Source organism: Saimiri boliviensis, chromosome 14, assembly GCF_048565385.1.
Source record: "Saimiri boliviensis isolate mSaiBol1 chromosome 14, mSaiBol1.pri, whole genome shotgun sequence".
NCBI classification, from domain to species: Eukaryota; Metazoa; Chordata; class Mammalia; order Primates; family Cebidae; genus Saimiri; species Saimiri boliviensis.
In genome coordinates this window covers 16,041,281-16,065,223 of record NC_133462.1, presented here as the reverse complement: position 1 = coordinate 16,065,223, position 23,943 = coordinate 16,041,281, and the positions used below count along the sequence as shown (strand labels likewise).

The following is a 23,943-nucleotide window of genomic DNA, read 5'->3' as shown; positions in this document are numbered from 1 at the left end:
GCGGGCATGAGGCGCTGCCCGTGCCGCGGGAGCCTGAGCGAGGCAGAGGCCGGGGCACTGCCCGCAGCGGCCCGCATGGGACTGGAGGCGCCGCGAGGAGGGCGGCGGCGGCAGCCGGGACAGCAGCGACCTGGGCCCGGCTCTGGGGCTCCGGCGGCGCGGCCGGAGGGGGGCGGGCCCTGGGCCCGGACGGAGGGGCCCGGCCTCGGTCCTACTCCGGGGACCGATAGTCCACAGACAGAATTCTGGACAGACGGACAGACTGAGCTCGCGGCAACTGGCCTTGGAGTAGAGACCGACAGGCCCAACCAAAAGACGGAGCCAGACAGGTCCAGCCTCCAGACGCATCCAGAAAGGAGCTGGTCAGAGCTGGAGACCTGTCCTTGGACGGAGACCGGGACAGATGGCCTTTGGACTGATCCGCACAGGTCCGACCTCCAGTCTCAGCCCGAGAAGTCCAGCCCCTGGACACAGCCAGGGGTTGATGGGCCCTGGACAGAGCTGGAAACACATGGGTCACAGACTCGGCCAGAGAGGGTCAAGTCCTGGGCTGATAACTTCTGGACCCACCAGACCAGTTCCAACCTCCAGACTCACCCAGAAGGAGCCTGTCTCTCAACAGAGGCAAGCGCTGATGGCTCCTGGAAAGAACTGTACAATGATGGCTCCTGGACACAACAGAATATTGAAGGTCCCTGGACAGAGCCATACACTGATGGCTCCCAGAAAAAACAGGATACTGAAACAGCCAGGAAACAGCCTGGCACTGGTGGTTTCCAAACACAACAGGATACTGATGGCTCCTGGACACAGCCTGGCACTGATGGTTCCCAGACGGCACCTGGGACAGACTGCCTCTTGGGAGAGCCTGAGGATGGCCCATTAGAGGAACCAGAACCTGAGGAACTGGTGACTCACTTGTACTCTCACCTGAAGTGTAGCCCCCTGTGCCCTGTGCCCCGCCTCATCATCACCCCTGAGACCCCTGAGCCTGAGGCCCAGCCAGTGGGACCCCCCTCCCGGGTTGTTGGGGGCAGTGGCGGCTTCTCCTCTGCCTCCTCTTTCGACGAGTCTGAGGATGACGTGGTGGCCGGGGGCGGAGGTGCCAGCGATCCCGAGGACAGGTCTGGGGTGAGTGGGACCCATCCTGCCCTTGAGTCACATCTCCCAAAACTCCTTATTTCCCTGCCTTGCTTGGAAAGTTCTCTACCCATTTACTCTTAGTTGCCCATCAGCAATTTCATCTCCAGGAACCTCTTCCATCCACTAACCTCCTCCCTCTGACAGCCAGGTTACTAACCCACTCCAGGAACCCTCTCTTAATTCTCTCCTTTTCTCTTCCTGCACTGTCTCCAGTCCTGGGGGTCAGCAATGGACAGCCAGTGACGGACTTCATGGGGCCCAGGAACCCCTGAAATTGTAGAACTAAGTGAGTCTGTGTGTGTTCACATATATTGTTGTAGTGAGGGTCTGACCTCTGTCGAATCCTCTGGAATCTGAAGAATACTGGAATAGGGAGACAGGCAGGGTGCACTTTCTACCCCACGTTTCTTTGTCTGGGGCCTGTGGCTGCCTTAAAGGTTCACAAACCTTCACCACCCCTTAGCCCATTTGTATGCACGTTTTTTTGTTTTATGAGATGGAGTTTCGCTCTTGTTGCCCAGGCTGGAGTGCAATTGTATGATCTTGGCTCATCGCAACCTCTACCTCCCGGCTTCAAGTGATTCTCCTGACTCAGCCTCCTAAGTAGCTAGGATTACAGGCTATGCCAGCACACCCAGCTAATTTGTATTTTTAGTAGAGATGAGGTTCCTCCATGTTGGCCAGGCTGGTCTTGAATTGCTGATCTCAGGTGATCTGCCTGCCTTGGTCTCCCAAAGTGCTGGGATTACAGGCATGAGCCACAGCGCCCAGCCTGTATGTACATTTTTCTAAGGAGTGAAGCAGATTCCCCCAGCTTTTCATCAGATTCTCAAAGGGCTGTGTGAACCCCAAATGCCAAAGGATTCTTGATCTAGCCAGGAGCCCACATGGTCTCCCCTATGACCCGCAGGTCCCCAAGAAGCCCCCTGCACACTCTTGTTTACTTTGTCCACCCTCACCCCCAGCTTGGGTGTGTCTCTTCCCTGGTGAATCAGGAGGGCTGGCCAGGCAGGTTCAGGGAGGGCAGGACAGAGCAGAGGCTGATGTGAAACTGGAGAGACTCACGTGGGGCTGGGAGCGGAGTCCGGAGTCCATCAGCTTGTCAGCTTGCCTGCTGAGGCCTCTCATTGCTCTGGGCCCCCCTCACCCCACATGTCTGCCTTAGGGACGTGTTCACACATGTGGCCCTAACTGTGAGAGATAGACCTGCCTTGACGTGCCAGTGCCCGTGTGCAGGGGCTGACCCTCCCGGGCCTTCTGCCATTGATTTTTCCTCTCGGCCTACTTTCTCACCTCCTTGGCATGTCAGAACAGCTGGGCTGGAAGTGGGTGAATAATAATAATAATAATAATAACAACAACAGCAGCTAGAATTCACTCATGCTTAGCCCTGTGCTAAGTGCTGTGCTCTTACTAACTCACTCACTCCTCACAGCAGCCCTCATCAGGTAGATACATTTTTTTCTGAGACAGAGTTTCGCTCTTGTTGCCCAGGCTGGAGTGCAATGGCGCCATCTGGGCTCACTACAACCTCTGCCTCCCCAGGTTCAAGCGATTCTCCTGCCTCTTCTGCCCCAGCCTCCCGAGTAGCTAGGATTACAGGCATGCACCACCACGCTGGGGCTAATTTTGTATTTTTTTGTTTTTAGTAGAGATGGGGTTTCTCCATGTTGGTCAGGCTGGTCTCAAACTCCCGACCTCAGGTGATCTGCCCACCTCAGCCTCCCAAAGTGCTGGGATTGCAGGCATAAGCCACTGCACCCAGACATTTTTTTTTGAGACAGAGTCTCTCTCTGTCACCCAGGCTGGAGTGCAGTGGCGCAGTCTCGGCTCACTGCAGCCTTTGCCTCCTGGGTTCTCCTGACTCGGCTCACTGCAGCCTTTGCCTCGTCAATTCTCCTGCTTCAGCCTCCCTACTAGCTGGGACTACAGGTGCCCGCTACCACACATGGCTAATTTCTGTATTTTGAGTAGAGATGGGGTTTCACCATGTTGGCCAGGCTAGTCTCAAAACTCCTGACCTCAAGTGACCCACCCATCTCAGCCTCCCAAAGTGCTGGAATTACAGGCATGAGCCACAGTGCCTGGCCAAGGTAGACACTATTATTATCTCTTTTTACAGATGAGGAAACTGAGGCACAGAGAGGTCAAGTCACTTGTCCAAGGATGCACACATTGGAAGATACAGATCGGATTCAAATCTTTACCGTACACCAGGCAGTATTTTAAGTTTTATGTTTGTTTGTTTTTTTTGGTCTTTTTTGTTGTTAAATTTTTCTTTTTTCTTTTTTCTTTTTGTTTGTTTTAGAGACGGGGTTTCACCACGTTGGCCAGGATGGTCTTGAACTCCTGACATCAGGCAGTCCACCCTCCTCAGCCTCCCACAATACTGGGATTATAGGCATGAGCCACTGCACCTGGCCTTTTTTTCCATCTTAAAATAATATCTATCTTAATTAAGGGCTTTATATGTGTTAACGATGAATCCTTACGGCAGCACTGAGGTGGTCTCCATTCCACAGATGGGGAAGCTGAGGCATAGAGAGGTGAGTTCATTTGCTTAGGGTTGGCCACGTCAAGTCAGAGCCAGGATTCTGACTCAGTTCTGGCTGAGTTTCAGACCCACCGTTTTAAACCTTGCAGCATGTGGCTCTGTTCCTAACTTGTCTCCCTCCCAGGCCTCTCTGTCTCCGGTTTTTGGTCATCCTTCCAGGATCTGCCTCCATGGCCCAGCTCTGAGCAGACACCACCGTGCTCAGGTGCCCTCTCTGAGAGCAGTCAGGGGCTGGCTCAGTGCTGCCTTCAGAGCCTCCGGTCTCCAGACGCATTCCCAGACCCGGCTTCCTTCCCTCCTCCTGACCCCCTCTGCCGTAACGAGGCGTGAGTACACGCTGTTCCTTGAACACCCTGCTGCTGTCCTGCCTCCACACATTGCTCAAGCCGTTCCCACTGCCGGCATCCCCTTGCTTCCTTCTCCCTTAATTTTGAAATCCTGTCTGACCGTAAAGCCTCAGCTTCCTTTCTCCCTTTCCTCCTTCCTTCCTTCTCATCATCCCCTCCTTTTTTTAAAATTGTGTTCCTTTTTTCTGTCTCTCTCTCTTTCTCTCTTGCTCTTTCTTTCTTGTAGGGACAGTGTCTCACTGTGTTGCTCAGGCTCAGGCTGGTCTTGAACTCCTGGGCTCAAGTGATCCTCCTGCCTCATCCTCCCAAAGTGCTGGGATTATGGGTGTGAGCCACTGCTATCCCATTCTTCTCATCAGACAAAAGTCACTCCCTAAGGCTCTGCTATGTGTTTGGCTCTATGTTAGCTTTGCTGGGGTAAAAGCAGTGATCAGGACACTAATAGGGCTCCCAGGCCCATGACAGAGACAGACCCATCAGCAGACAGTCACAGTTCAGAGTGGTCAGGAGGTTGTGTGAGCCTAGCAGAGGTCACTGGCCAGACGTGGGGTGTCAGAGAGTGCTTCCTGGAGGAAGGGGCATATAAGCTGAGACCATCATGAAAAAATTCTGAGAAAGCCCAGGTAAACCATCAGATCTAACTTTTTTTTTTTTTTTTTGAGGCATAGTTTCTCTCTGTTGCCCAGGCTGTTGTCCAGTGGCGAGATCTCAGCTCACTGCAACCTCAGCCTCCCAGATTCAAGTGATTCTCCTGCCTCAGCCTACCAAGTAACTAGGATTACAAGTGCACGCCACCACACCCAGCGAATTTTTTTATTTTTAGTAGAGGTGGGGTTTCGTTATGTTGGCCAGGCTGGTCCTGAACTCCTGACCTTAGGTGATCCACCCACCTCAGCCTCCCAAAGTGCTGGGATTACAAGCGTGTCACTGTGCCTGGCCCAGATCTTACATAAAACAGAGAGAGAAGATATTAAATTTATGATTAAGGGGCCAGGTGTGGTGGCTCACACCAATAATCCCAGCACTTTGGGAGGATGAGGCAGGAGGTTTGCTTGAGCCCAGAAATTTGACACCTCCCTGGGCGACATGGTGAGACCTCATCTCTACTAAAAGTAAAAAAGAATTAGCTAAGTGTGGTGGCGTATGCCTGTATCCCAACTACTTGGGAGGCTAAAGCAGGAGGATCGCTTGAGTCTGGGAGGCGGAGGTTGCAATCAGCCAAGATCATACCTCTGCACTCCAGCCTGGGCAACAGAGTGAGATCCTGTCTCCAAAAAAAAAAAAAAAAAAAAAAAAATTATGATTAAAAACATCTCAATTAACATCCTTCAATCCAAGTATCAGAGAAGGTTTCTGGAGCATCTGTTGTGTGCCAGGCCATGTGCCAGGGACATCATCATAACCACAGCAACCCCAGTCTCTGCCCTCAAGAGCTTGTAGTCCAGCAAGAACGTAGTAGGGTAAGCCCCAAGGCACTGAGATCCAACCAGAGCTAGAACCCCTGCGCTGTGCGGGGTGATGCTGGGTTAGTGGCTTCACCTCTCAGACCCTCTGTTTCCTCCTCTGTAACACCAAGACAGTAATCTCCCTGTGGTTGTGTTTTTAGGAATTAAGTAGGTTGTGGCACACCGAGTCTTTGTCATTGTGCCTGGAATGTTCCAGGTACTTAGTAAACAGGAACCTTTATTAATCATCCCTTCCCCAGAGCTGGCAGCTGGATTGGGGCGGGACTAGCCCTTCCTGAACCCTGAAGCCCAACAGCGTGACTCCCTGTTAACCTTCCCACTGTCAATGAGATGTCTGCAAGGTAGCTGGCCTCTGAGGGGGCTGGAGAGATGGACACGCCCTTGATCCTGGGGTAGGAGGGGGATGAGCTACACAGCTTCCTTCTCTGGAGGTGACCTACTCTTCCAGTACTTGCTAAGGGACTCTACGTGCTTATGGGGTGCAGAATGTATTCCTGTGTGTGTATGTGTTCATGAGTCAGACCCTAACCCTGTCAAAAAGCTCACAGTTTAGTCAGAATGATACAACGAAATACCTGTTTTCTGTTTGCTTCTCTGGTTTTCTTTTCTTTTCTTTTCTTTTTTTTTTTTTGAGTCAGGGTCTTGCCCTCTTGCCCAGGCTGGAGTGCAGTGGCACAGTTGGGAGGCTGTGGCAGGTGGATTACCTGAGGTCAGGAATTTGAAACCAGCCTGACCAACATAGTGAAATGAAACTCTGTCTCTACTAAAAATGCAAAAATTAGCCGGGTGTGGTGGATCTTGCCTATAATCCCAGCTAGTCAGGAGGCTGAAGCAGGTGAATCTCCCGAACCCTGGAGGTGGAGGTTGCAGTGAGCCGAGATCGCACCATTGTACTCCAGCCTGGGCAACAAGAGTGAAACTCCATCTTGAAAAATAAATAAATAAGTAATTTTTTGGTAGAGACGGGGGTCTTGCTATGTTGCTGAGGCTGGCCTCGATCGCCTGGGCTCAGTAATCCTCTCACCTTGGTTTCCCAGTGTTGAGATTACAGCCGTAAGCCACCGCACCTGGCTGCTTCTGTGATTTCCTATCATTCTCGGTCTCTCTCTTTTTCTATGTCTATTCATCTTTTTCTTTTTATCATTACTTTGTATCTCTCTCTCTCTCTTTCAGTCATCCTATATTTCTTTTGGGTTTTTTTTCAGATGAAGTATCGCTCTGTCGCCCAGGCTGGAGTGCAGTGGCGTGTTCTTGGCTCACTGCAACCTCCACCTCCTGGGTTCAAACGACTCTCATTCCTCAGCCTCCCGAGTAGCTGGGACTACAGGTGTGTGCCATGACACCTGGCTAATTTTTGTATTTTTAGTAGAGATGGGGTTTCACTATGTTGGCCAGGCTGGTCTCAAACTCCTGACCTCAGGTGATCCACCCTCCTCACCCTCCTGAAGTGCTGGGATTACAGGTGAGAACCACCACACCCGGCCTGTTTCTATTTTAGCAATTCTATACCGGTCTCTGTATTTGTCAGGGTAGGTCAGGATTTGCTGCAGTAACAAGTAGCCCCCAAATCTTAGTGACTTAGAACAACAAGGGATTATTTTGGTTTATACTACACACTGGCCATGGGTCAGTGGTGGGTCGGGGGCTCTGCTTCATGCTGTCTTCACTCCAGGGCCCAGGCTGAGGGAGCTTTCACTTCTCTTCTTACCCTCTCACCCACAGGGAAACGAACATGGAGAGTCATGTACTGGCTTTTAAGTCTCCTCCACAAAAGTGACACTTCTGCTCACAGTTAATTGGCCAAAGCAAGGCCAGGTGTGGTGGCTCACACCTGTAATCCCAGCACTTTGGAGACTAAGATGGGAGGACTGCATGAGGCCAGGAGTTCAAGACCAGCATGGGCAACATAGCAAGATGCCATGAAATAGCTGGGCATGGTGGCATACACCTGTAGTCCTGGCTACTCAGGAGGCTGGGATGGGAGGATCGCTTGAGTCCAGGAGTTGGAGGTTGAGGTTACAGTGAGATATGATGGTGCCATTATTCTGCAGTCTGGGTGACAGAGATCCTATCTTCTAAAAATGGGAAGAAAAAAAAAATGAAAACCTCGGTTCAGGAAGGCAGGAGGGACGTCTCTGGACTAGTAGCTGGAGCTCTGTGGTGAACAGCTCTCACGACTGCCGTGGTTTCTGCTGCTGTCCCTGTCTCTCTGCCATCACTACATCATCTGTCTCTGTTTCTGTCTCTCTCTGTGGTCCATCTCCATCCATCGACTCCTGCCTCTATCATTTTCCCCAGGAGGTCTCACCTGGTTTAGGGACAGAGATGAGGCTTTCAAGATTTGTGACTAGGCCCAACATAATTGCTCATGCCTACAACCCCAACACTTTGGGAGACTGAGGCAGCCCGGGCATGGTGGCGGGTACCTGTAATCCCAGCTACTCAGGAGGCTGAGGTAGAAGAATTGCTTGAACCCGCAAGGTGGAGGTTGCAGTGAGCCGAGATCGTGCCACTGCACTCCAGCTTGGGCAACAGAGCAAGATGCCATATCAAAAAAAAAAAAAAAAAAAGATTTGGGACTGTGTATGTGCTGTGGAAGATGTAGGGGTTGGTTGTTACCACAGCAAAACCTAGCCTATCCTTCCTTATAAGAGAAGGACAGAGAGACATAGATGCAAAGAAACTGAAGACCTAGAGGGAGAAATTGACAAAGAACTTCCCCTATCTTGCTGAGGCCTTTGGACAATCTTGTGATTGAACTGAGTGGGGCTCACTCACCCCAACAAGCCTGGGAACAGTGATCCCAGGAAGCCCCTGGCCCTGGAAAGACTGCAGGTTCCCCTTCCTTCCCTCTCATTGCAGCACCTCTAGCCCCTGCCTTCCCTGACCTTGGCCCTGACCCTGTCCTGCTCTGCCCCCAACAGAGCAAACCCTGGAAGAAGCTGAAGACAGTTCTGAAGTATTCGCCCTTCGTGGTCTCCTTCCGAAAACACTACCCTTGGGTCCAGCTTTCCGGACACGCTGGTGAGAGTGGGGCGGTGGTGGACAGGGCTGGGCAGAGTCTCCTGGGCCAGGGAAAGGGATGTTCTCTGCAGTTCCCCAAACTAGTGATGGGCTTGGTGACAGTCCCCACCTTATGGGGCTGTTATGGGCAGTGCTTAGGCCTGGGCCTGGCTCTTATGTCAGAACAAAGGGCTATTCCCTGTTATTCGGGTGGAGAGAGGAAGCTTCAGCTGTGGGGACAGATGGGCCTGGGCTCAAACCCTAGTTCTGCTCTGTATTCATGGGTGACCCTGGGCCATTTACTTTCCTTTACTGGGCCTCAGCTGTACCATCTGTTAATGTGGAGATAATCTTACCTCCCTTGCAGGATTAACTGAAAAGTTAAAATCAAAATGGATATAAAGATTGAGGCTGGGCATCTTTAATCCCAGCACTTTAGCAGGCCAAGACCTGAGGATCACTTGAGCCCAGGTGGTCAAGACCAATTGGGCAACATAGTGAGACCCTGTCTCAATTTAAAAAAAAAGGATTGGCCGGGCGTGATGGCTCATGTCTGTAATCCCAGCACTTTGGGAGGCTGAGGCGGGTGTTTCACTGGAGGTCAGGAGTTCCAGACCAGCCTGGCCAACATTGTGAAACCCCGTCTCTACTAAAAATACAAAAATTGGCCGGGCGCGGTGGCTCAAGCCTGTAATCCCAGCACTTTGGGAGGCCGAGGCGGGTGGATCACGAGGTCAAGAGATCGAGACCATCCTGGTCAACATGGTGAAACCCCATCTCTACTAAAAATACAAAAAATTAGCTGGGCATGGTGGTGCGTGCCTGTAATCCCAGCTACTCAGGAGGCTGAGGCAGGAGAATTGCCTGAACCCAGGAGGCGGAGGTTGCGGTGAGCTGAGATTGCGCCATTGCACTCCAGCCTGGGTAACAAGAGCGAAACTCCGTCTCAAAAAAAAAAAAAAAAATTAACCAGATGTGGTGGCGGGCACCTGTAATCCTAGCTACTCAGGAGGCTGAGGCAGGAGAATCACTTGAACCTGGGAGGAGGAGGTTGCAGTGAGCTGAGATCGTGCCACTGCACTCCATCCTGAGCCACAGAGTGAAACTCTGTCTCAAAAAAAAAAAAAAAGATTGAGGCACAGGACCCTCATGAGTGGAAACGATCACTCCTTGCCCTCTCCCCATGTTCAGAGCTTAGTAGGTCTTCAGTAAATAGCAGCTATAACAGTTTGCCCCCAGGACCTCGCAAAATCCTCCAGCACATAGTAGTAAATGCATAGCATATAGCACTCTTTTGAAGGGCTAGACCATAAATATCTTAGGTTCTGTGGGCCATGTGGTCTCTGTTGCAGCTACTCAGCTCTGTTATTACAGCAGGAAAGCTGCATAGACACTATGTAAACATATGAGTGTGTCTGTATTCCAATAAAACTTTATTTACAAAAAACAGCAGCAGGCTGAACTAGAAAACTGTGCCCATCAGCAAACAGAGACAGTAAGAGAACTTGTCTGCCTTTTTTGTCATTGGATATGACCTGGAAATAAGGCAAGTTCCCCTAAGACTGTGGCAACACAAGTCTTTCATCTATGTGTTCTAGTTACTATTGCTGAGTTTATTAACAAAACAAAACAAAACAAAAAACAACTCAGCAGATCACAGTGGCTCATGGCTGTAATTCTAGCACATTGGGAGGCTGAGGTGGGAGGATCTCTTCAGCCAGCGAGTTCAAGACCAGCCTGGGCGACATGGCAAGACCCTGTCTCTGTGAAAGATTAAAAAATTAACCAGTCGTGGTGTTGTGCACCAGTGGTCCCAGGTACTTGGGAGGCTGAGGTGGGAGGACTGCTTGAGTCCAGGAGGTCTGGGCTGCAGTGAGCCTCGATCACACCACAGCACTCCAGTCTAAATGACTGAGTGAGACCCTGTCTCAAAAATAAATTAAATTAACTCCAAACCCCTAAACTTAGTGATGGTTAAATAAAAAACAAACTTAGTGGAATAAAACAACCATTTTATTAACCTCGCAAGTTTGGGGCCAGCAATTCATACAGGATGGCAGGGATGGCTTGTCACTGACCCAAAATATCTAAGAACTCAGCTAGGGACACTTGGAGGCTGCAAGCTGAAGACTTTTGGAGGTTCATTCCCTTACATGCCTGGTGGTTGGTGCTGGCTATTGGCTGGGGTCTCAGATGGGGCTGCCACCTGGAAGGCCTACAGCGTGGCTTTGCCATGTAGCTACCTGAACTTCCTCATAGTATGGTGGCCTCACAGTACTTAGATTTCTAACAAGACAGCTCAGGACTGCCTTGAAGGTAAGTGTCTCTGCCAACAGAAGTCATGCAGTGGCACTTCTGTCATAAACCCTCCCAAATGTAATGGGAGAGCAATCTGTTTTTTATTTATTCATTTAATTTTGAGATAGGGTCTCACTCTGTTGCCCAGGCTGGAATGCAGTGGTGCAACCATAGCTCATTGCAGCCTTGAACTCCTGGCTTTAAAGGATCCTCCCACTTCAACCTCCCAGAGTGTTAAGATTATAGGCATGAGCCACTGCACCCGGCTTGGAAGAGTAATTAGAGTACACTTCTTAATGGGAAAATTCTAGAAGAGCAGGATCACTCTGATCCTCTCCAGAGTGGGTCAGGAGATACTGTTGTAGCCAACTTTGGAAAATGTAATCCAGGCTGGGCATAATCACAGCACTTTGGGGGGTTGAGATGGGAGAATCAGTTGAGGCCAAGAGTTCGAGACTAGCCTCAGCAACATAGCAACACCCAGTCTACCCAACTTTACAAAATTGTTTTTAAAATTAGCTGGGTGTGGTGGTGCATATCTGTAGTCCCAGCTACTCTGGAGGCTGAGGTGGGAGGATCACCTGAGTCTAGGAGCTTGAGGCTGCAGCGAGCTATGATTGCACCACCACATTTCAGCCTGGGCAGATTGAGATCTTCTCAATTAAAAAAAAAAAAAGAAAAAGAAAATACAATCTGGGCTTGAGCCTGTGATCTCAGCACTTTGGGAGGCCGAGGTGGGCGGATCATGAGGTCGGGAGTTCGGGACCAGCCTGGCCAACATAGGACGGGGTTTCACCATGTTGGCCAGGATGGTCTGCATCTCCTGACCTTGTGGTCCACCCACCTCGGCCTCCCAAAGCACTGGGATTACAGGTGTGATCCAAATATATATACATATAATCTGAAAATACGGCTTGCCACAAGAAGAAATTAGAAATTTTAATCTACACTATCTGCATGGTCCAGGAAATGCTTGATCTATAAATTAACTTAAATAGGCCCTGGTTGTTAGCACCTGGGGACTCGAGGCAGGAGCAAATGCAAATCCACTCTGGAGAGTGATGCTCTGGACCTAGATCTCACAGAATTCCCACAGATGATCACACTGGTACAATCAAAAATTACAAAACAAATGACACCACCTGCTGGGAACAGGACTTTGTTTAAGCAATAGAGAACAGTAATTGGCCCTTTCCTTACCAACCCCTGGCCAAGACTCTAAGAACTGCAGGGAGAGAGAGCATTGCAGGAGGACCAGGGAAGACAATGGTGGCCAGGATCTGATGCCAACAGGGAGCTCGGGGGAGGTTCTCTCTCAGATCCAGTTTCTCATCCTCACATCGATTCTACCGTCCTTAGGGAACTTCCAGGCAGGAGAGGATGGTCGGATTCTGAAACGTTTCTGTCAGTGTGAGCAGCGCAGCCTGGAACAGCTGATGAAAGACCCGCTGCGGCCTTTCGTGCCTGCCTACTATGGCGTGGTGCTGCAGGATGGCCAGACCTTCAACCAGATGGAAGACCTCCTGGCGGACTTCGAGGGTCCCTCCATTATGGACTGCAAGATGGGCAGCAGGTGGAGCTGGGGCAGGGGGTGGGCATTATTGAAAATAGCACCAAGTCCATTTTTAAAGTGGTTGTACCAGTGTATCTTCCCACCACCATGTACGAGTGTTCCAGTCATCCCAGATTCTCACCGGTACTTGGTACTGTTTTATTAACTTAAGCCATTCCAATGGGTTTGGAATAGTAGCTCTCTTTTTTTTTTTCTTTGAGATAGAGTCTTACTCTATCACCCAGACTGGAGTGCAGTGGCGCAGTCTTGGCTCACTGCAGCCTCCACCTCCTGGGTTCAAGAGATTCTCCCACATAAGCCTCCCAAGTAGCTGGGATTACAGGTGCCCGCCACCATACCTGGCTAATTTTTGTATTATTAGTAGAGACGGGGCTTTACGATGTTGGCCAGGCGGGTCTCAAACTCCCGACCTCAGATGATCTGCCCGCCCTGGCCTCCCAGAGTGCTGGGATTACAGGCTTGAGCCACCATGGCCAGTCTGCAAGAAGTGGACACTAATTGCTCTCTCAAGCTGGGCGCAGTGGCTCACACCTATAATCCCCCCTACACACACACACACACATTCTCTCACTCTCCAACTCTCCCATTTCAGTCTTTTAATAGTCTTTTGATAAACATCTTTTGATAAACAAAAATAGCATTATTATTATTATTTTTTTTTTTTTTGAGACAGAGTCTCTCTGTTGCCCTGGCTGAGGTGCAGTAGTGTGATCATAGCTCACTGTAGCTGGAACTCCTGGGCTCAGGTGGTCCTCTCACCTTAGTCTCCAGGGTAACTGGAACTATGGATATGTGCCACCAGGCCTGGCTATTTTTTTATTTTTTGTAGAGACGTCTCCCTGTACTGCCCAGTTGGTCTTGAACTCCTGAGCACAAGTGATCCTCCTACTTCTGCCCCCTGAGCTGCTGGGACCATAGGCACATACCGTCACGCCTAGCTAATTTTCAGTTTTTTTGTAGAGACAGGCTGATTAGGAAAATCTCTGAAACCATGTTTTTCCTCTACTGTCATACCACTGCCACAACGACAGCACAGAAGACTTCTGTGGCCAAATATGTAGAGTTGTTTTTTTTTGAGACAAAGTTTTGTTCTTGTCACCCAGGCTGGAGTCCGGTGGCTCTATCTCAGCTCACTGCAACCTCTGCCTCCCAGGTTCAAGCAATTCTCCTGCCTCAGCCTCCCAAGTAGCTGGGATTACAGGTGCCTGTCATCGCACCCAACTAATTTTTGTGTTTTTGGTAGAGACGGGGTTTCACCATGTTGGCCAGGCTGGTCTTGAACTCCTGACCTTAAGTGATCCGCCCGCCTCGGCCTCTGAAAGTGCTTGGATTACAGGCATGAGCCAATGTGCATGCCCATGTGTAGATTTTTTAATCCCACACACCAAGCAATGGATGCCAGCTGGATGTCCTCCAATTCAATCTACCTGGAAATAATGTCAGATCCCAGAGGTTGGGGGCTCAGTCCCCAAGACTGCCCCCAGCCACAGACACCAGTCACAAGTCCAGGCCTCCTGAACTTCCAGCTGATTGGCTCCAAGTTGGAGTTCCCATGACCTCCTCTTTGGGTTCAATTAATTTGCTGGAGTGGCTCAAAGAACTCAGGGTAACACTTACTTACCTTTACTGGTTTACTTACCTTTACTGGTTTATTTTACTGGTTTACAACCAGCCTGGCCAGAGGTCCCCAACCCCCGGACCATGGACCAGTACCAGTCCGTGGCCTCTTAGGAATGGGGCCCCACGGTAGGAGGCCAGCGAGCATTACCACCTGAACTCTACTTCCTATCAGACCAGTTGCGGCAGATTTCAGGAGGGCGAACCCTACTGTGAACTGTGCCTGCCAGCGATCTAGATTACACGCTCCTATGAGAATCTAATCGATGCTTGATGACCTAAGGTAGAACAGTTTCATCCAGAAACCATCCCCCTCACAGTCCGTGGGGAAAACTGTCTTCCATGAAACCAGTCCCTGGTGCCAAAAAGGTCGGGTGCTGCAACAAAGGATACTGGAAAAGATGAAGAGATGTGTAAGGCGAGGGATGGGCCCTTCGGCCGCAGAGCTTCCCCGCCCTCCCTGGGCGCACCACCCTCAAGGAACCAGTCCTTGGGTTTTGATGGAGGTTTTAGGACACCAGCAGGCCTTCCCCCAGGGTATAGGGTGGGACCCTCTCTGGGGAGGATCCTAAGACCCCAGGCAGGAAGGTGGGGAAAGATTAGAGTCCTGCCTTGGGGCAGGTGAAGGGAGGGCAGAAGAAGGTCAGAGAAATTGTGGTTTCTTGAGGTCTAACACACCCCACATTATAATAACAAAAGACTGTGGCCGGGCGGGGTGGCTCTTGCCTATAATCCCAGCACTTTGGGAGACTGAGGCGGATGGATCACTGGAGGCTGGAAGTTCAAGACAAGCCTGGGCAACGTGGTGGAACCCTGACTCTGCACTATTGTAATTCCAGATACTCAGGAGGCTGAGGTGGGAGGAGCGCTTGAACCTGAGAGGCAGAGGTTGCAGTGAGCCAAGATCACGCCACTGTACTCCAGCCTGGGCAACAGAGCAATATTCTGCCCGCCCCCACAACTCGCCTCCAAAAAAAGGCCTGACGCGGGTAATCATACCTGTAATCCCAGCAAGATTATAGCAAGGGCTATGGGAGTTAGGAGCCAGGAACCATGGACGAAACCAAAATACATCTTAACTAACACCACACTGGGTCTCGCTATGTTGCCCAGGCTGATCTTGACCTCCTGGGCTCAAACGAACCTCCTGTCTTGGCCTCCCAAAGTCCTGGGATTATAGACATGAGCACCTGGCCTTACCTTTAATTCAGTCCAGTTTGTCAGTTTTTTCTTTGTGTTTAAGAAATCTTTTCCCACTCCAAGCTCATGCAAATATGTTTTCTTCCACAAGCTTTATTGTTTTAGCTTTTACATTTTGACCTACAATCTGGCTAGAATTAACATTTATGTGTGGGGGAGGTAGGGATCAATATGGATATCCTGTTGACGCAGTACCAGTTGAGGTGGGTCACTTCTGTAATCTCAGCACTTTGGGAGGCCAAGGTAGGTGGATCACCTGGGGTCAGGAGACCAGCCTGACCAACAGAGAGAAATCCCGTCTCTACTAAAATACAAAATTAGCTGGGCGTGGTGGTGGGGGGACTGTAATCCCAGCTACTCAGGAGGTTGAGGCAGGAGAATTGCTTGAACCCAGGAGGCAGAGGTTGCGGTGAGCCAAGATTGTGCCATTGCACTCCAGCCTGGGCAACAAGAGCCAAACTCCGACTCAAAAGGAAAAAGACCAAGACTTCCCTTTCCCCACTGAACTGCAGTGTGTTGTCATAAACTGCATGTCTCGCCGTGTGTGTCCCTGGGGACTCTTGTATTCCAGGCATCCATCTGCCCATTCTTGTGCCACACTGTGGCTTTATGTCTCAGTATCAGGAAGGATAAGCCCTCCAGCTTTGTTCCTCACACTTTCCTTTGTCACATCCTCTGTGTGCTCAGGACCTACCTGGAAGAGGAGCTGGTGAAAGCACGGGAACGTCCGCGTCCCCGGAAGGACATGTATGAAAAGATGGTGGCTGTGGACCCTGGGGCCCCTACCCCTGAGGAGCATGCCCAGGGTGCGGTCACCAAGCCCCGCTACATGCAGTGGAGGGAAACCGTGAGCTCCACCTCCACCCTCGGCTTCCGGATCGAGGGCATCAAGGTGAGGGCCAGGAGCGCCTGTACTGTCCCAGGAAGGCCTAGCGCCAGATCCCAGGCAGGGCTTCTTGGGGAAAGCTGAGAGAGAGTACGAGAGACAGCAGGGGACGAAAGGCTGGGGCTGGGGAGGCCCAGCCTCTGTCTTACCCCATGTTCTGTTGATCTGGCTGCCTGAGCATCTCCTGAGTCCATCTTTTTCTTCTCTCCTTCTTCATGGTCACATCCTAGTCCAGCCCCATCTTCTCCTCCATCTCCCTGAGTGTGCCGGCCCTGATCTCCCTACAGCACAAGAGCTGGAGGGATCCCTTTCCCCCAGCTATGGCGAAGCTTTCTCTTTTTCCTTCTGCATTCCTTTTTCTTTCTTTTTTTACCACAACCTCTGCCTCCCAGGTTTAAGCGATTCTCCTGCCTCAGCCTCCCAAGTATCTGGGATTATAGGCATGCGTGACCATGCCCAGCTATTGTATTCCTTTTTCTTTGGAAAATTAAATATGATTGTTTGAATAGGTCACGTTTGGTGACTCATGCCTGTAATCCCAGCAGTCTTGGAGGCCAAGGCAGGAGGATTGCTTGAGGCCAGGGCGGGGTAACACAGGGAACCTCTGCTTCTAGAAGAAAAAAAATTGTTTGAATAGCTAGTCTAATGGTTCAAAAGTCAAAATAATATTATAAAAGTGTAAATGTGGAGAAATTTCTCTCCCAACCCTGCTGCTGTCCTCCCCATTCTGTCCCTCCTCTGCCTGCTCGTGGGGAACCACTTGACGAGTTTCTTGTATTTCTTCCTGACACTGCAAGGAAATGCAGTTGTACATCCTAAATGTTCCTCGGTATGCATACAGATTGCTACTTTGTTCTTTTCACTTCATAGTAACATCTGGACTGGGTGTGGTGGCTCACGCCTTAATTCCAGCACTTTGGGAGGCAGGTGGGCAGATCACAAGGTCAAGAAATAGAGAAACCTCGTCTCCACTAAAAATACAAAAATTAGCTGGGCATGGTGGTGCACACCTGTAGTCCCAGCTCCTCGGGAGGCTGAGGCAGGAGAATCGCTTGAGCCTAGGGGGCAGAGATTGCAGTGAGCTGAAATCACGCCACCGCACCGACAGAGCGAGACTTCATCTCAAAAAAAAAAAAAAAAAAAGAAAGAAATTGTAACATCCTGGAGACTTTTCCACATCATTCCATAGAGAGCCTCCTCTTTCTTACCGGGTTTTTTCCCCCACAGTTATGTCACACTCTCTTTGTCCATGTGCCATGGTACCCTATAGACAGACACCTGGGTTATTTCCATTTTTTGCCATTACCAGGCCTCAAAGAATCGCATCGTACATAAGACATTTTGCAAGTATGCAGATTTAGCTGTAGACCAAATTTCCAGAAGCAGCACTACTGGGCCAAAGACTAAAGGCATGGCAATTTGCTAGAGATGACCAAACTTCCACTATTGGTGTTATGCCGCTGCACACCCCACCAGGCATGTGTGAGAATGCTTTTTGATCTGACTCTGCCATTCTCCTGTTCAAAACCAGCAAAGTTCCACAGCTTGTAGGGCCCTCTGGGATATAGCTTCATCTCCCCCTCATTTTTCTCTTTTCGAGTCGGAGTCTCACTGTCACCCAGGCTAGAGTGCCATGGCACAATCTCAACTCACTGCAACCTCCACCTCCCGGGTTTAAGCAATTCTCCCACCTCAGCTTCCCGACTCAGTGCGATTACTGGCATGTACTATCACGCCTGGCTAATCGTTTGTATTTTTAACAGAGATGGGGTTTCACTATGTTGGCCAAGTTGATCTTGAATTCCTGGCCTCAAGTGATCTGCCTGCCTTAGCCTCCCAAGTGCTGGGATTACAGGTGTGAGCCACCTCGCCCGGCCACTCATTCCTCTCATTCTCTTTGTGTACCTTTAGGCACAGTGAAGCACTTTCATTTCCTTGAAATGGGCCTGCTTTTTCCTGCCACGAGGCCTCTGCACCTCTTTGCCAGGAATGTTCTTATTGATTGATAGAGATGAGGTTTCACTCTCTTGTTTCGCCCTGTTGCCCAGGCTGGACTGCAGTGGTGCGATCACAGCTCACTGCAGCCTCGATCTCTGAAGCTCCAGTGATCCCTTACCTTGGCCTCCTGAGTAGCTGGGACCACAGGTGCATGCCACCACACCCTGGTCTCTTCCCTCTATGTCCCCTGCTTGAATCTCAGTCATTTTTCTGTCTCCTTCCAAATTTTGCTTCCTCAGGGAAGCCCTCCTTGATTTCCATTCTACTAGATCAGGGTACCCTCTTCACCTCCTCATAGCTCCTTATTCTCTTTCATTATTCTTTTTTTTTTTTTTTTTGAGACGGAGTTTCGCTCTTGTTACCCAGGCTGGAGTGCAATGGCGCGATCTCGGCTCACTGCAACCTCCGCCTCCTGGGCTCAGGCAATTCTCCTGCCTCAGCCTCCTGAGTAGCTGGGATTACAGGCATGTACCACCATGCCCAGCTAATTTTTTTTGTATTTTTAGTAGAGACGGGGTTTCACCATGTTGGATGGTCTCGATCTCTTGACCTCGTGATCCACCCGCCTCAGCCTCCCAAAGTGCTGGGATTACAGGCTTGAGCCACCGCGCCTGGCTCTCTTTCATTATTCTTATCTTCCTTTGCGATGATCTTAATCATGGTCTGCCTCCCTCATCTGACTATCTGTCCTGTTACCCCCTATTGCCATGTTCCCCTGTAGCACCTGGCACAGCATGGCTTCTCTGAGCCCCTCTCAAACATAACAAATAACGTTAGTTTCATTAGTCTCAAATAACTATGTGCCAGGCACTGTGCTGTGCATCCTACACACCTGATCTCCTCTAATCCTTACACCAGCCTTAGCAAGTAGACATAAACACAATTCCCATTTGCCAGATGAGGAAACTGAGACTGAGGCAGGTGAAGTGACTTAGGACTGCCCACCTAGAAAAGACCAGAGCTACAATTCAAAGCCAGCTCCACCCCCTCCTCCAAAGCCCACTTAGCTAGATGGGTTCCACCAGGAGGTTCAAAATTGGAAGGGCGTGGAAGGATTGAGGCGCAGGCATGTAACCTGGGGCTGGGTTGAGCAGGTAGGCCGGCCTCTTCCTTGGGCAGCAATCATGCAGGCAGGTGGATGGCCCTAGGAAGTTTTTTTTTTTTTTTGAGACAGAGTCTTGTTCTGTTGCCCAGGCTGGAATGCAGTGTCGCAATCTCTGCTCACTGCAACCTCTGCCTCCCAGGTTCGAGCGATTTTCCTGCCTTAGCTTCTTGAGTAGCTGGTATTACAGGCGCCCACCACCATATCTGGCTAATTTCTTGCAAATTTAGTAGAGACAAGGCTTCCTCATGTTGCCCGGGCTGGTCTTGAACTCCTGACCTCAAGTGATCTGTCCACCTCGGCCTCCCAAAGCACTGAGATTACAGGCATGAGCCACCACGCCTGGCCTCCTGGGAGGTATTTGAGGTTGCTGGGTATTGGGTGTGGGAAGGAAAATGCCATGACCCTGTCCCTATACACCCTGCCCTGCAGAAAGCAGATGGGACCTGCAACACTAACTTCAAGAAGACACAGGCACTGGAGCAGGTGACGAAAGTGCTGGAGGACTTCGTGGATGGAGACCACATAATCCTGGTGAGCGGGACACCCATGTCCCAGAATGTAGCAGCTTAAGACAGCCACCATTTATTCTTGCTCCAAAGTCTGTGGTCTTCTGCTTTGGGTGGGGCTGGACTGATACTGGCTGGCTTTGCTCAGTCTGAGGTCAGCTGGTGGCTTGGCAAGGCTGGCTGGTCCAGGGTGGCCCTGCTTCCAGCTCTGCTGGTTGGCTCATGACTTGGCCACATGTCTCTCGACAGCAGGATGGCCTGGGCCTGTTCTCACTTGTTTCACTTGCCAAGAGAACAAGTGAAAATGCAAGGCCTCTTGATGCCTGGGCTCAGAATGGTCACTGTCATCTCTGCTATTCAGCAAGTCATGTGACCCAGCCTGGACTGAAGGGTTTGGGAGGCAGACTCCGCCTCTGAATGGGAGTAGAAATTCATGGAATCCACCACTATTGTCCGTGCCACCTTGATGAATCCAAGCCCTCACTCCTCCACCCTGTCTTCCCCTGGCTCCCCTCTTCCTTCCTGGCTAGAGCCTGCCTACGTCTTTGGGGGCATGGTGTGAGGTGAGAGCTCAAGGTGGGTAAGCCCCCATGAGGTCCCCCTGCTAACCAAAGAACCCTCCCTGTCACACAGCAAAAGTACGTGGCACGCCTAGAAGAACTTCGTGAAGCTCTGGAGATCTCCCCCTTCTTCAAAACCCACGAGGTGGGAGCCCTGGCCGCCATGGGTGGATGTGGGGGTGTTGGGGTCCAGGTGCATGGAGGGAAAGCCATTGATGACAGGTCAAAGATATAAAAAGGGGCTGGGTGTGGTGGCCCGCACCTGTAATCCCAGCACTTTGGGAGGCCAAGGTCGAAGGCTTGCTGGAGCCCAGGGGTGCCAAGACCAGCCTGGGCAACATAGCAAGACCCCATCTCTATTAAAAAAGAAAAGAATGCCTGGTGGGGCAGTGTGCACCTGTGGTCCCAGGTAGTCAGGAGGCTGAGGCTGGAGAACTGCTGGAGCCCAGGAAGTTGAGGGTTCAGTGAGCTGTGATTGTACCACTGTACTTTTGTCTGGGTGACAGAGCAAGACCCTGTCTCAAAAAATAAAACAGGCATGGCTCATACCTGTAATCCCAGCACTTTGGGAGGCTGAGGCAGGTGAATCACCTGAGGTCAGTAGTTCAAGACCAGCCTGACCAACATGGTAAAACCCCATCTCTACTAAAAATACAAAACTGTCTCTACTAAAAATACAAAAATTATTCGGGCATGATGGCGTGCACCTGTAATCTCAGCTACTCGGGAGGCTGAGGCAGGAGAATCACTTGAACCTGGGAAGCGGAAGTTGCAGTGAGTCGTTGCACTCCAGCCTGGGCAACAAGAGTGAAATACTGTCTCAAAAATAAACATAAAATAAGATAGACCAGGTGTGGTGGCCCATGCCTATAGACCCAGCGCTCTGGGAGGCTGAGATGGGAGGATCGCTTGAACCAAGGAGTTCGACAGCAGCCTGGGCAACATAATGAGACCTGTCTCTACAAAAATAAAAATAAAAAATAAGGCCAGGCGCGGTGGCTCATGCCTGTAATCCCAGCACTCTGGGAGGCTGAGGCGGGTGGATCTCCTGAGATCAGGAGTTCAAGACCAGACTGACCAACATGGAGAAACCCCATCTCTACTAAAAAATACAAAATTAGCCAGGTATGTGGCATATACCAATAATCCCAGCTACCTGGGAGACTAAGGCAGGAGAATTGCTTGAACCTGGGAAGATGAAGATGGAGGTTGCAGTGAGTCAAGAGCTTGCCATTTGCACTCCAGCCTGGACAAGAGCGAAACTCTGTCTCAAAAAATTAATTAACTTAATTAAATTAAAACGGCATCACTGAGAGCTGACTGCCATGCACCCGATGAGTAGGGGCTGGTACCATTATTCCACTCTACAGAGAAGGAAACCAATTATCAGTAGCAGTCCACGGGGCCTAGGAAGTTGCTGTCTCTTTCTAGGTAAAGGCATTATCCAATTTCTAGTTTTAAAAAAAATTTTTTTTGTCAGAGTCAGGATCTCATTCTGTTGCCCAGGCTGGAGTGCAGTGACGTGATCATAGCTCACTATAGCGTCAATCTCCTGGGTTCAAGTGATCCTCCTGTCTTGGCCTCCTGTCGCTGGAACTGTAAGTGTGCATTACCACGACCAGCATTCCACTTCTTTAGTCTCTACCAGGCTCTCTTCACTCATTCTGGATCCTGAAGGCATTTGAGTTTGCACTCTGGCTTAGCAAAGGCCAGGCACAGTGGCTTATGCCTGTAATTCCAGCAGTTTGGGAAGTCGAGGCAGGAGGATCACTTGGACAAAGGGATGCTTCCCATCCCAGGTGGGACAGAGCAGGGATGGAACCAGGCTTCAGCACAGTACTTACAACAGTGTGCGAGTAAAGACTTACCAATTGTTTATTTCTGGAATAAATTTAATATTTTTGAACTGCAGTTGACTGAGAGTAACTAAAACCAAAGAAAATGAAACCATGGGCCGGGGGGACTAAGTTTATTCCTCTCACTTTGACTGTGAGGACGCAGAACCACAGAGAGGTTAAGACACCTGCCCAAGGCTGCATAGCCAGGAGGTGACATAGCCAGGATCTGCACTCAAGCAGCCGAGGCTCCAGGGTTCATGCCGTCAGCCACCCTGCTCTGATGCCTGTCCGCAGAGGACCTTGGCCAGGGCCTGCTCCTCCCCTTACCTACTGTCTCTTCCCCCGGCAGGTGGTGGGCAGCTCCCTCCTCTTCGTGCATGACCACACCGGCCTGGCCAAGGTCTGGATGATCGACTTCGGCAAGACGGTGGCCTTGCCCGACCACAACACACTCAGCCACAGGCTGCCCTGGGCTGAGGGCAACCGTGAGGATGGCTACCTCTGGGGCCTGGACAACATGATCCGCCTCCTGCAGGGGCTGGCACAGAGCTGAGTTGCTCCGCCACCGCCAGGTTTACTAATTGGATGGCACCAGTCTAGCGGGAGGAGTCCTGAGATGCCATGGGGGACCTGAAGTTGGCCAGGGATGGGAGAGGTTGTGTCATGTGCCACGAGACCAATGTGGAAAGGTCTGAGGGGCCTTGGGAGACCAGGTAGCACCTGGCCCATCGTGATGCAGGAGCTGTGGGGGCCTGGAAGGAACATGATGAGGCAGTGAGTCAGAAAAACCAGAACGGGGTCCCCTGATCTGCTGGGAAGGTTTCTGAGGGGCTGCCAGAGGCCACAGCAAAAGCATGCTGCCCTGAGAGCACTCAGTTCAGATGTCACAGGGACAGCGTGACGGGGGCCTAAGGCTACACGAATCACCTATGATCTGCCTCCCTGTCAGCCTCCAGGCTGCCAGTTAGCTGAGGCTGGGGACTGGGTCAAGCATCACTGGTGAACGGATGTAGGCACCACTGGACCATTTGGGGAAAGTGACAGTCCTGTGTCTTCACTGGGGAGCCATTTGAATCCTGAGTGACAAAAGGCCCAGAGGGCATTACCTTACGGGACTGGACGCAGCCTGAAGGCTGAGACCTCTGGGTGGGCACAGTTCACTGAGGTCCTGCCCTGCCATGGCCCTGTGGGATTCTCCGTGTTCCTCAGAGGACTCTGCTGACCTCCTGCAGACCCAAACCACAGCCACATGCCAGCTACTGTGCCAGCAGAATCTCGCTCCTCTGCGCATCGGATCCGGCCTCAGGACTTCCTCCTCCTGCCTGACCGTCAGGCTTCTCTCTCCTTTCTCAGCCAACAGCAGTGGCAGAAAAGAGGTTTGGAGGCAGGGAAAGCAGGCTTCTCCCTGCCTCTCAGAGCTGCTGCGCTCAGGACCCCATCCCAGGCCCCTGCAGGGAAAAGCACAGGGTATGTGTCAAGAGGCCAGGGTGGGTGGGGCTGCCGGCCACAACCCTGGCCTGCAGCCTGGTCCAAACCAAAGACTGTTAGAACCCTGGGGTGTGGCTGCGAGCCCCTCCATCCCCCTCCTGCAGCACCCACAGCTAGGTCTTCCCGGCCCACGAGGCTGGGCTGGCGGACAGGTACCTACCTCTTCCCTAAGCTGAAGCTCCCACACTGTCTTCCAGGGCCAAGGGCTCTCCTTTTCTACTGACCATCCTGATACTTATTTATATGAGGCAGTTGCTGGACGGGGGAGTACTGGAAGCAGGAGGCAGAATGGCTCTGCTGAGCCTCCTGCCCATGACGACACCCCAATAAACAAGACATTCAGAGTCAATGTCATGAAGCT

The 23,943-nt window shown here is 51.1% G+C and overlaps 1 protein-coding gene across 1 annotated transcript; it reads left to right on the top strand.

The window, feature by feature from the left end:
- Positions 1-6: 6 nt before the first annotated feature.
- ITPKC (inositol-trisphosphate 3-kinase C) lies at positions 7-23,931 on the top strand. The gene is made up of 7 exons (XM_003943238.4): positions 7-1,131; positions 8,435-8,534; positions 12,171-12,384; positions 15,889-16,093; positions 19,620-19,721; positions 20,330-20,401; positions 22,444-23,931. The coding sequence occupies exons 1-7, from the start codon at positions 7-9 to the stop codon at positions 22,645-22,647; spliced, it is 2,022 nt and encodes a 673-aa protein (XP_003943287.3). The 3' UTR covers positions 22,648-23,931.
- The last annotated feature ends 12 nt before the right edge of the window (positions 23,932-23,943 follow it).